Consider the following 12,304-nt stretch of genomic DNA (forward strand, 5'->3'; position numbering starts at 1 on the left):
CGTTTACAACTCCCTGTAACGCAGAATTAGAGTGCAGCTCTTGAGGAGGAGGAGGGAAGGGCACTGGGGGGGTGGGTCAAGTGACCTCGGGTGGCGGGGGGGTCACGTGACCTTGGGGGGTCACGTGACAATGCTGATGACGTCACTGGTGACGTCATCAGTGATGATGACGATGCGGATGCCGGTGACGTCACTAATGACATCATCAGTGATGATGACGATGCGGATGCCAGTGACGTCATCCGTGACGTCACTGATGACGTCATCAGTGGTGATGACGTCAACGGGGGTCGCGTGACCTGGGGGGGGGTCACGTGACCTTGGGAGGGGGGTCACGTGACCTTGGGAGGGGGGTCACGTGACCTTGGGAGGGGGGTCACGTGACCTTGGGAGGGGGGTCACGTCACCTGGGTAACCGTCGTGACTCTCGTGAGGGTAACCCTAGTAACCCTCGTGAGGGTAACTCTCGTGACCCTCGTGAGGGTAACCCTTTTGAGGGTAACTAACCCTCGTGAGGGTTACGAGGGTTACCCTCGTGAGAGTAACCCTTGTAACCCTCACGAGGGTAACGAGGGTTACTCGCGGTTACGCCGACGCCGACGGTGACGCCACTCAAGCCGGGAACGGGCGCCTAAGAGCTGCGCTCTAAAATAAACTAGAAAAATAAAACCCAGTTTTCGACTAGATGCCCTAGCGACGAATAGCCCTATGACGAATTGCCCTACGCGACCAACTGCCCTGCTACGAATTGCCCTGTTACGAATTGTCTTTCGACGAACGGCCCGTAGTAGCCCGAGCTGGGTTTATAGGTACTATACACAGTATATCGACAAGGTCATTTTGCATATATATATATCATGGTAATGAAACAAACTACACCGACTTTACGTTACAACTACTATAACACTTGAAGTTGAGACATTTTGTTTGCCATACGCGGGAGATATCAGCTATGCTAAGTTGGCGTTCTTGCCAACTTGGTATCACTGATGATGTCTCATGTACGGGAGATGAAACGTCTGATTAAATTGTTATATTTGTTATGTAAAGTCGGTGTAGTTCGTTTCATGGTGAGTCTGGTTTCTGGAATATTTTTGCAACCACTGCGACGAAGCTTAAGAAACATCATATTTTGTGCTAACAAATTTTTCATTCTAACTTAGTAAAATCTTTTTCTTTTTTTTTTAACCTTTTACAATGGTTCACTTTTTGTCTGCTGCAGTGGGCAATTATAAAGAAAAAGAATGCATCTTGTCACAGTAATCATGCTGCCCTATCTGGTGCTTTCAAACACGACGGGACAGCTAGCCGAGTGTTTGAGGGAATCAAACTGCCTGTTCTGAAATGTTTGCTGACAAGTTGCAGTACAAAACAGGAAAAAAAAGCAAAGAAGGCAATGACTTTCATGTCAGGACTTTTAACAAAGTACTTAGTGGAATGACTAAGAATGAAGTTTTATGATTGGCCTTCCACTGTGACTTCGGACGGGCAAGTCACTATAGCAAAAGACTTAATCTTTGAATGCTTGAGGTCAACCTCTGCAGGTAACTTGATCAAGCCAGTAAGATGGTTTTGTGGCCGCGTTGAATTCTTTTTTGAATGCAGATTGAGAAAATTGTCTTGGTCACTTGTTTAAAGTGAATGTTTCTTTGTGTCCACTTCAGCTTTGAAGTTTGGCAATATTCTGTTGCCTCAGTGTGCAGCAGACTAATCAGTCAACCTGTGTGGAACTTGCCATTCGAAATTTGGACAAAATGCTGTTGTTTTTGTGCAGATTGCCATCAGTGTACTACTATATGCACGTCACCCCAGGCATTAAGTTCACCAACAGAGACAGGCTTCTCATTAGCGGGTATTAATTTAGGAGTGGCAATTCCGTTTATCCATTCATGTTGACGATATTCTCTTTCTTCCACACAACCACCTCGACATGTGAAACGTTGAGTGTGTGCACGTTTTATTTTTCTCAACAGTTGGCACCGAGTTGTTTTTAAGTAAATGGTTCCTTTTAATGTGCCTTTTAAGTCTGAAACTGATAAGAGGTGCTGCCAGTATTGAATATTGTGATATTCTTGCAGTGGTGTATTCTCGCATTACCACATAGTATACACGAGTACTTTGCTGTGGTGAGTGAGCGCCCTTTCTCGACACTTTCTTTAGTGTTTGACCTAAATAAAATGACACAATGTTATTAGTCTGTTCTTTGTTAATTTTCATGTTTATAAAATATGCATCTGCTTGAAGTGGATTTGACAATGCAAAAAGAAAAAAAAAAAAAAAAAGAAATCTCCTTTTTGAGCGCATCCTTTGGACAGAGTGTCAGTGTCATGGACTTCCAAGACGATTTCATAACTGCGATCATCTTTCCAGTGATGCGGAAAGATGATTGCTTATTTTATAAATACGATAAAACAGAATACGATAAAATGGCTTTTACCATATACTGACACGAAGAGTTCTTTGCAAAAAGGTAACAAGACGGCTTATAGGATACCATCCAGATGCTCTTTTTAATTTTTATTCATGCTAGATTTCACGATGTAAAATTAATGCGCGGGTCGAGGGTCGGATGTGGTTCCGAATTTTAAGGATACGGTTCGGATACGGATACAGTCTGCGGATGCGGATCAGATGGAATTATTTGAACATTGCAGACGCGGTTGGGATGCAGATACGGAGGGATGCAGATCGGATGATCAAACTGTTATTCGTGCAGGGCTCTAACAATTGGAATGGCACATTATTCTCTAAGAACTGAATGAACCTAGCAGATTTTTTTTTAATAAATTTAAAGATTTCACTCAGTTTTTAAAGAAATATTGCTGGATCCGGAGACATGTTTATACTTCATCTTTGCATTTCAAGACCTCGGATCCTCGAAGGCTGCTTTGATTTGATGCCTAATAAACTTAAGTTTCTGAAATGAGAAGTTTCTTTTAAAAGTATTTATTTTAATTAAACGTGGAACTAGAAAGTCCTAATAACGGAAGAAAAAAAACAAAAAAAGTAATTAGTGTTATTTAATTGCCTACAAAAAAGACAATAGCGCACTGCTGTTTCAGACTAAATAAAACTGTGTCAAAGTGGTGCCGACATTTGATATGCTAAAGCTCGTACAGAGCCGAGTCCCTGAGCTGTCTGAAAATAATAGTTGATTCCGAAACAAATGTGTTTGATTTGCACATGGTTGAAAAAACCCCGAGACTGCGGGTAAACGACAGAATGACAGAACACTAAAAAGTCTTTAACACAGCTGAAATTTTTATTTTCCGAAATCTGGTTATATAGGCACTTCTATACAAAAAAAAAAGTGCCTATATAACCAGATTTCGGAAAATAAAAATTTCAGCTTTGTTAGAGACTTTAGTGTTGTGTCGTTTACCCGCAGTCTCGGGTTTTTTTCAACCATGTGCAATGTACACCAGCTCGTTTGCGCCCTTACTTTTTGTTCATTGATTTGCACTTTATCTTGACAGAGACATACCCTTCCTTCGGTCTCTAGAAAATAGAGAGCGAAGGGCCGCCCAGTACAATGGGCCCTCTTGCACGGACTGCGCATATGCGAGTCTTGTGGGGCAGCGCATGCGCAGTTTGCACCAGAGGGCCCATCGTACCGTATTGGAAGCGCAAAAACGGTTCCCTAAAACTCCCTAATAAATGGAGTACTACTCGCTTTCCATACGTCGTAGCTGCGACTCCAAGCCCTCACCAAACAGCTTCATTTTTTTCACCAACAATCTCATTGCACAAGAATAAATTAGCTATGTGTCATTCATTTAGTTGGACGAGAAACCGTATTAGTGTGGCACGTGTGGGAAAGAATTGGCACAGAGACCCAACTTGTTGTGTCATACAAGATATCTTACGGTGGGGAGCTGCCTTACAAGTGTAAAGCCCATAGGCGTAGGCTGCGGGGGTGCATCGGGGCTTGTGCCCCCCCGGGCCATGATCCTTACTTGCCTTGTTAATGAGCATTTGACCTGATATTCTGCAGCCGCAGGCTTTATCTCCATGTATTAAAAAGAAGACTCGTGGCCGACTGGATTACTGCTTCAGAAGCACAGGGGCCTGGGCTCTACCCCCACAACTTTGTAGCTGGCACAAGCATTTTGTTTTTCAGATTTGTGCTCGCCGGCGCATGCGCCATGGTATCGGCGATGAACACACGGCTACGCTTGCACAGTGATTGACATTGACACGCAGCGACGGACACATGGCGATATACAGACACTGTAAAATGTACCCCCTAAAGAAAACTACTGATAATTGCCGGTGTAAAAAAAATTGCGCGGAAATGCTACCCCTCCCTTCCCCCCCCCGGAGAACTTCTCAGCCTGCCCCCCCTCGGGAAAATGGAAAGTCTACGCTGCTGGTAAAGCCTGTGGGAACGCATTTAAACTGAGTACCCATTTACGTAGGCAAAAAAGACGTTTACAACACCCTGTAACGTTGAGTTAGAGTGCAGCTCTTGAGTACGACAAGGGAAGGGTACTGAGGGGATGGTATACCCTCCTCCTCATCCTCCCTGCTACTCCTCCTCCCCTCCCCCTTGTCCTCCTCCCTCCTCCTCCTCCCCACACGTTGCATCATAGGAAATGTCCCATAACGCACCGCGCAGGACCCTCGTGGCATCACATGTGACGTCATGAGTCCCGCGCGCTGCATTATGGGACATTTCCCATAATGCACTCTGTGGTTACACCAACGGCGACGCCGCTCAAGCTGGAAACGGGCGACTAAGAGCTGCACTTTAAAAGGAAAATTTGGAAGACAACTAAGCACTTTTTATGAGTAATCGATGCGGAAGCATTCTCGGTGCCGAGAGAAGCAGAAGCAGCTGCAGCGCCGGCAGGGAGTGTGGCGCTGCGCCACACAGACCGCCCTGGCTCGCTGGTGACTGGTGCGCTGCTCGGTGAGGCAGTGGCGAAAATGCGAAACTCGGTGTGGCGAGTTGTGAAATCGTGTGTCCTCTTACCATCATCGCCTTAGGTGCGGTGCAGATGTTTGTAAAATGGATAGAGATGCAGCATTTATGATACGGTCAGTAACGTGCAGAGGGGCATTTTCAGGGGTCATAGCTAAAAGTTCAGTTGGCTCAAGCACTGCTTCCAATGCAAAAAGAGCCCAGTCAGCTTTGTCCAATTTCGACCTGGGAATAAGTGTTGGAAGAGAAGAAAGCGCTACAGTACTTTCTAGAGTAGCAGGAAAAGGGTCACTCCCAAAAGTATTATCTAGAACCTTCCAAGAAAAACAGAAAAGTAAAGTTGCGGATGAAAGAGACAAATCGATGGAAGCAAAAGTATTATCAGATGCACTAAAATATGTATGTTCTTGTCCATTTAAAAGGCAAAGGCCGGATGACAATAAAAATCGTTCAATGACACCACCATGGGGACCTCGGCGAGCACTACACCACATGGGGTGGTTGCCGTTAAAATCTCCCAAGATTAAAAAAGGCTGCGGAAGCTGTGTCATCAGTCTATGCAGGTCATGTAATCAAAGTGGAATATTTGGTGGCAGGTAAACTGAAACAAGTGTAATAAGGCAGTAAAGAATACAAACTGCCACTACTTCTAGTGAGGTTGTGAGAGAAACTAAAGCACCACTCTGCACAACCCCAGCCACTCCACCAGACTAGTTGCTAGGCGATGCACGGTCTTCTTTTATATGATAGATTGGAAAGTGTAAATACCACTCTCCAGAAGAGGAGCATAAGTAATGCAGAGCTCAAAGTGAAGGTGGTTAAAGAAAGTACTGGTCAACTCCGTGATGACTACTCTTGTTTTTGGAGCGATGTTTCCAGTAAAGCGGGAAAATTAAGGTTACGATCCTAGCATTCTGAAGACACAACAGCAAGCACCACGTCGTTATGATGAAGAATCCCAAGCAACATAACTTTAATTCCCCGGAAGATTTCTACAAGCAATGGTTCTATTTAGTTGTTGACACGGTGCATGCGTCCCTGCGAACGCGGTTTCTGCCAGAAATGTGGGACCACACGACGCATTGCGAAAAGTTTTTAAAGGCCGACGACCAGGCTCGAGATTCTGCAAGGCAGAAGACCCTCCTCTCCACGCCTTCGGGCGAGGGAAGCGAAGGATGGAAAGAAGGGACCAAGAGGGGCGGGCGTGGGTGGAAAGGGTAGGAGGGAGAGGAGGAAGCGGGCGAAAAGTGGAAAGCGCGAACTGGTCGTCGGTCTTTAAGAGGAGAAATCGACAGCACCTATCTGTGTGAAATCTATAAATGGGATCTTGATGTGGGCTGCCTCCAACTTCACAGAGGCACGTTAATGGACATATCAAAGCAACGTATCACGAGCCTTCCCAGGCAAAAATCAGTCCACTTCCAGTTGGATTATGGAGCTGGAATCCGACTGGGTCCAGCTGGGTCCAGCTGGACTGCCTCATTTCCAGTTCCATAATCCAGCTAGAAGCGGACTGATTTTCGCCTGGGTTGTTACATTTTAAGACGCAAGAGACCTTCTTTCGGAAAAGGATAGTAAACCCCCGAGAATTCTTCTTACAGGGGTTGTTAAGCTTCTCCAAACTGCACCGACAATTCTTGTAACTTCCTCCACATCAGAAAGGTCTTTCTCACGCCTCGAGAGAGTAAAGACTTGACTACGCTATACGATGGGACAGCTAGACTAAACCATACTGCCTTGCTCCATTGCTACAAGGATGTTGCTCACCTAACAGACCTAGACATTGTAGCAAACGATTTCATTAAGCAAACAGTTATTGCACCTTCTCAAAGATATTTTCCGAAGGTTTGTTCATTCATGAACCCTATTCTCTGTATCGTGCATTCATTTATCATTCGTTTCTAATACGCTGCAGATTTGCCTTTGCGTAATTTGTTTTCATCTATATGTATAAAGCGGTATCACAAAGAACTGTAATGTTTGTGCTCATTTTGTACTTTGTTCAATGCGCGTGTAAAAGGCATTGTGAAGTAGCGACAATTTTACCCTCTACGGTAAACTGCAATTTGTTCTTCAATTTTTTTATGCATGTAAACTGTAAACAAAAAGTTTTAATCATTTTTGCTTCATTTCTTTTTTTTGTCAACTATTTATGAGCATTTTTATTTATATATATATTTATATAGTATATATATATATCAAAGAAAACAGGAAAAGAAAATAATTACTATATTGACAACACACACATAAAAGGGGAACACAATTTATATTTTTCATGACAGTCTATAAATATATTGACTGTCATATTATTGTGACTGAAAGCGCTAAGGCAAATGTAATGAAATCACAAGCTGCAGCATATCATTAGATGTGAGAACTGTAATTTGGCAAGCACTAGAGATTTTTGCTACATCTTGTTTCTTTATTCAATGTTACAAACATAATATTTGAATTCGTATATCATTTATGTGCCTTACTTCATAAAGAATGCACCCACCTTGCGGAAATAAAATCTTTAGATCTTGCTCAGTGAAGGACCGATTTCTTCTGTGCATCATTCTCGATGTACTTTCGGCATGCTCACACACTTCTGAGGCAACTGTCACCCCCCTCTCAAACCGCATTCTAGGTTTGCCCCGACCTTGGGAAAATAGAAACACTACACCTCTGCTTGAGGAACTTTGAAGATGTGCAAGTTGTTTTTTCAGAGAATAGTGCTCCAGTGTGGCCCCTTTACAGAGGCTGATCAAGGAGATTTCTTTGTTTAGAACCCATAATAAATGGGAAGAAGATTCAGTGCCCGGGTGCACTGCCCACCATGGTCCAAGGAAGGCTTGGGCGACACAAATACTCTACACGCCAGTGCTGCCCGGGCACGATACCCGAGTGTGGTTGCAGGGGCAGGACCTGTTTCCACCCAAGGTTAACCCTTGCTGCCCAAGAAAGTGAAAAGGAAGAGTGCTTAGAAGAAAACAGAAAGAGGTGGATGAAGAAGTGAAAGAAGAAAAAAGAGGGTAGAAGAGGTGACTGAATGAATCATCCTCGTCGGGACAAGCCAGGACACCCGTCTACGAGAAGCAGGGGCCGAAGTGGTATATTGCCTCACCCGGAGGGCCCCGAAGGGTCCAAACGTGCCCCGGGCTCAGCTTAACCACCAGGATCGCCTCTTCCTCGGACACAGGTTACGCCACGCACAACAAGGCATGGGTGGGTGAACCCACATGGCTCAGGGTCTGTGGTGGCGCCACTCACCGAGCACCTAAGATGTGGGCACCCCCTGAAGGGGGCTGAGAAGAGACTAAATTGTAAAGATACTGTCGCTAGTGCGATATAAGAATTTGACTGCTTCTTAAAGGAATACTGAACCGAAATTCGGATCTTGCAAAATAAGGCCGCAGAAGCATTGAACGGGATGTGACGAACTCCCAAACATCACTCGTACATCAATGTCTCAAACGGATGGCCATACTTTTGGAAAAGAACGGCACGATCAAGCGAGGTCTTTGACGAAATTGTCCTCCAGAAAAATTTGAGAATGAGGGGGAGCAGCCTCGCTTCTCTACTCCTCGCTTCGGTTCACCAGCTCGACAGGACGTAGCTAGCAATTGGAGAAGAGAGAATAAGAATCGTGACGCGCGTTCTCTCGTCGGCCGTGTTCAATTGCGCACTTCTTTTCCAAAAATACAGCAATCCGCTAGAGATATCGCTGTACGAGTGATGTTTTTGGGTTTTGCAGTGTCCCCCCTATCTGTCCAGCCTTGTTTTGCGAGCTCGAAATTTCGGTTCAGTATCCCTTTAACACCCTAAACATGGCAGACTGACACAAACACCAAAGGCATGTCATAACCAAAAAAACAACAAAAACACACACAAAAAAAAAGTCTTCTGTAAAACGAGCAGGACCGGTACTGACATGGCCGAACCCTGTACAGAACAATCAAGTTTGCCGTTTACTTCAGGCTCTAGATTAAAGGAAATCGTAATTAAAAGGGGCTGTAGTGGGGTTATACTTCAATCGGCTCTTATAGAACAAATACTGAATTCTTTTTTCTTGGACACTTTAATTGCAGCATCTACATTTGGCAGCATTTTCATGCAAGAAGCAATATACAGTAGTAAAAGTATGAGAGCTAGACAACTGCACGAGAGTGATACATCACTGTGAACAAGACAAGAGATAAACAGATAGATTCCACTTTTCACAGATAAAGTTGGAAATTGATCGCATCCTACTTGAGCATCTTAAAATCTCTTAGCTCAGAGGGACACCTACTCAGTTTCCTCATCCACTCAAAGTGAAGTGAAAAGTAACTCCACACGTCCTACAACAAAAATTTATCCAGAAGGTAAATATAATAAGGCCATTCAAAACAATATAAAATTCTACGTAGCAGAACTGTGGCTGTTGCCAGACTGCAACTCAAAACGTTTAAAACTAATGAATATGTCTCCGATTCTCAACTTCAGGTGAACAAACAACATACGGTCAGTGAAGCACACAATAAAACATGAAATCTCTTCCATTCAAATGACCTTAAGATGTCGCAGATTCCTCACTTGTGCACTTCTTTCTATGCCTACTTAAATAGTCTATGCATTTAAATGCTTTCTCACAGGCTTCACACTTGTAACGTCGCTCCCCACTGTGGGTTTTCTCATGACATAACAAGTGATCTCTTTTCGAAAATACTCTCTCACACGTGCCACACTTGTATGGTCTTTCACCCGTATGTACTCTTTTATGAGTCGCCAGGACATGACTTCTGGCGAACGCCTTCTGGCAAACCTCGCAACTGAATGGTTTCTCCCCTGTGTGGGTCCTCATGTGAATCCGTAAGTTACCAATTTCAGCAAACGCTTTCTTGCAGACAGAGCAGCAGAAAGGCTTCTCTCCTGTGTGCGTCCTTTCGTGCTGGTTTACATGACATAGATTATGACTGGAGTAAGGGCAGAACTTGCAGCAATACATGCCCTCATACCGTATCCGCGTCGTGGGTTGTGACTCAACCAGTTCGCTTCTTGGGGAAGAGGAGTCGCTCTCGCTGTCCCCATCGTCCCGGAAGGCTCCTTCGGCCGGCACCCGAGAAACAAGACAAGGAGAGTCAATGACAAAGAAAGTCCAAGGCCAACCAGCAAGCATTAGGCAAGCCTGGTCAATCTGCACTGCCTTTAGCAGAAAGTAGCACACACAAGCAAGCGTGCCGGCAATTGTTCGTAGGACAAATGCGAAGGAAAAAAACATTTTTTTTAAACATTCGGGATGGGAAAAGGAAGTCGTAAAGCGGAACAAGAAATTTTGGTGCAAATGGCGCCAGTAAAATTTCTTTACTGGGTTCCTAATTGATGCAAAATTAGCAACAAATTAATAATTGTGCTTGGAAAACCGCCGGAAACGTGACAGGAGACGTAATAATGCTGAAGAATTTTATATTGCACACAAAGCGGCCGAGCTTTGGCAATCTCGGGTGCGTTCGAAATGCCATTTTCTTCCCTCTCAAATGCCGATGAGGACGTTTCTGTAGCGCCATCGGAAGGTGCACAAAAGGTCGAAATCCGGAAGGCGCTGCGGTCACGCTCACTGGCTCCATTGAGGACGTGATCCGAGCATGAGCTCCCACAGGTCTTGGGTTCAGTTGCCTGGGCAACTGTGCGACTGCGCCACGCATTCCTGCTGTCTGGGGCAATGTGTGAGCCTCCTTGCATGCTTTCCTCCTCGCCTGCTCTCTTTCCACCTCGCGTGTCGTCAGCTCGCGCCTGTGTGATGCTGTTGCTCGCTTGCGAAGGGCTTTTGTGTTTCTTGGCGATTTTGCTGTCGCTAGTCGGAGCTTTTTTGCCAGAATTTTGAAAATACACGATTGCAAGAGGTTGTACTAAAAATACATTTCAAAGCAGTTGGAACTACGGTCATAAAGAGCGGTGTTCCATGAGCAACCCTATCACAATAAAATCTCGCTTGTCTTCACCAAAACATGATTTCATGCAAAACAATAAAAAAAACAAAAAAAACCCGGTGTGGTCAAATAATGCACATTCAATATAAATGGAAGGTTTTAGCAACCACATATCAGAATTTCACAACTGGGAAATGCCCGACAGACCATGAAAACTCATTCTGTTATTTACCTTTCAATAGGTGACATTCACTTGACGTCACTCGCTAGGTTCGCTGGCATCGCCCACCACGGTCGCCATCTTCGAGGTCTCTTGCTAGCGCGAATGCCATCTGGCCGGACCTTTTGAGCGTGGTTTAGCAGTATTTTACAACTTTAAAGGGCCTTTTCGACCGAAACTAGGGGTTATTTTTATACTTTGGTGCTTTTGAAGCGCCGTGAGAGTATTTTCTGTGTGCTTTAGTTCGTTTTTGTCGCTATCGGACTCGTTTACCGCGGCCGCGTTGCTCCCTCGGCTCCATGAAGCGCTCCGTGTCGCCCGCCGTGCCGACGGCGGTAGCTCTTGCAAGAACTAATTTTTTTACTTTGGTGCTTTTGTAGCACGGTGTGATTTCTTTGTTTTGTTTTGCTAGTTTCTTTATTGTTTTTCTCTAGCGGATTTTTTGTACTACGGCCGTGTAACCGTGTTGCTCCATCGCCGCTGTGTCGTGTACGTCGTGCCTTCAGTGTTCGTTCCTGTGCAGAAACATACCGTGCGGCTCACAGAGTGCGCAGCTTATGAAAAATGCGACGCATTTTTCATTAGCCCAAGCGATTTAAAAACCGCATGTAAGCGATTTGGCGAGCGGGAAGACAAGCGACAGCGAAGCGGGTCTTCGTCGCTGTCGCTCGTCTCGTCCCGTCGCTCGCCAAATTGCTTACATGCGGTTCAGTCTTTACACACGGTACTCGGCAGCAACAAGGAAAACGGCCCGCCCCCGAGATCAACTTTTCTTCTCTCTTCTGTTCAACGAAGCTTCAACGATATGAAATTAGCACACACTAGCAGCGGACGACCGCGTAGCGTACCCAAGCCAGTCAAACCGCGACCTCGAAGATGGCGGATCGACGGTGGCGCTCCCTGGCAAAATCGAACCTGCAGGCTCAGTGAATACCACCTATAACATGTCACAAAAAGCTAAAATCCATTCATTTTTCCTTTGAGGTACAATTAAAATAAAATATTAATGAACATTAAAAAATATTGATTACATTTTAAAAATATTTTCAAATCACTGTTTATTTTATTTGTGAGAGATGTGTCATGGTGTTTTTGAAGCTATCAAAAAGATTTAATCATGACTTGTCTATTTTCTATTCTCGTTTCCTCATGCAATGAGGAATTGTTTCTGATTTTTACTGGCCGAGGTTTCTCAAAAACCAAATCTGTTCCAAGCTTTTTATTTTCTTTTTGTTATTGTACTTAAATTATTTTTAATGTTTCTTCACA

At 44.6% G+C, this 12,304-nt stretch overlaps 1 protein-coding gene across 1 annotated transcript; it reads right to left on the reverse strand.

The window, feature by feature from the left end:
* Nucleotides 1–8,800: 8,800 nt before the first annotated feature.
* Nucleotides 8,801–11,027, reverse strand: LOC115316430 (zinc finger protein 713-like). The gene is made up of 2 exons (XM_029975809.3): nucleotides 10,504–11,027; nucleotides 8,801–9,991 (listed from the first exon to the last, which is right to left on the reverse strand). The coding sequence occupies exons 1-2, from the start codon at nucleotides 10,625–10,627 to the stop codon at nucleotides 9,459–9,461; spliced, it is 657 nt and encodes a 218-aa protein (XP_029831669.1). The 5' UTR covers nucleotides 10,628–11,027; the 3' UTR covers nucleotides 8,801–9,458.
* Nucleotides 11,028–12,304: the final 1,277 nt, after the last annotated feature.

This window comes from Ixodes scapularis, unplaced genomic scaffold (genome assembly GCF_016920785.2).
Source record: "Ixodes scapularis isolate PalLabHiFi unplaced genomic scaffold, ASM1692078v2 PGA_scaffold4__175_contigs__length_147842914, whole genome shotgun sequence".
Lineage (NCBI taxonomy): Eukaryota > Metazoa > Arthropoda > Arachnida > Ixodida > Ixodidae > Ixodes > Ixodes scapularis.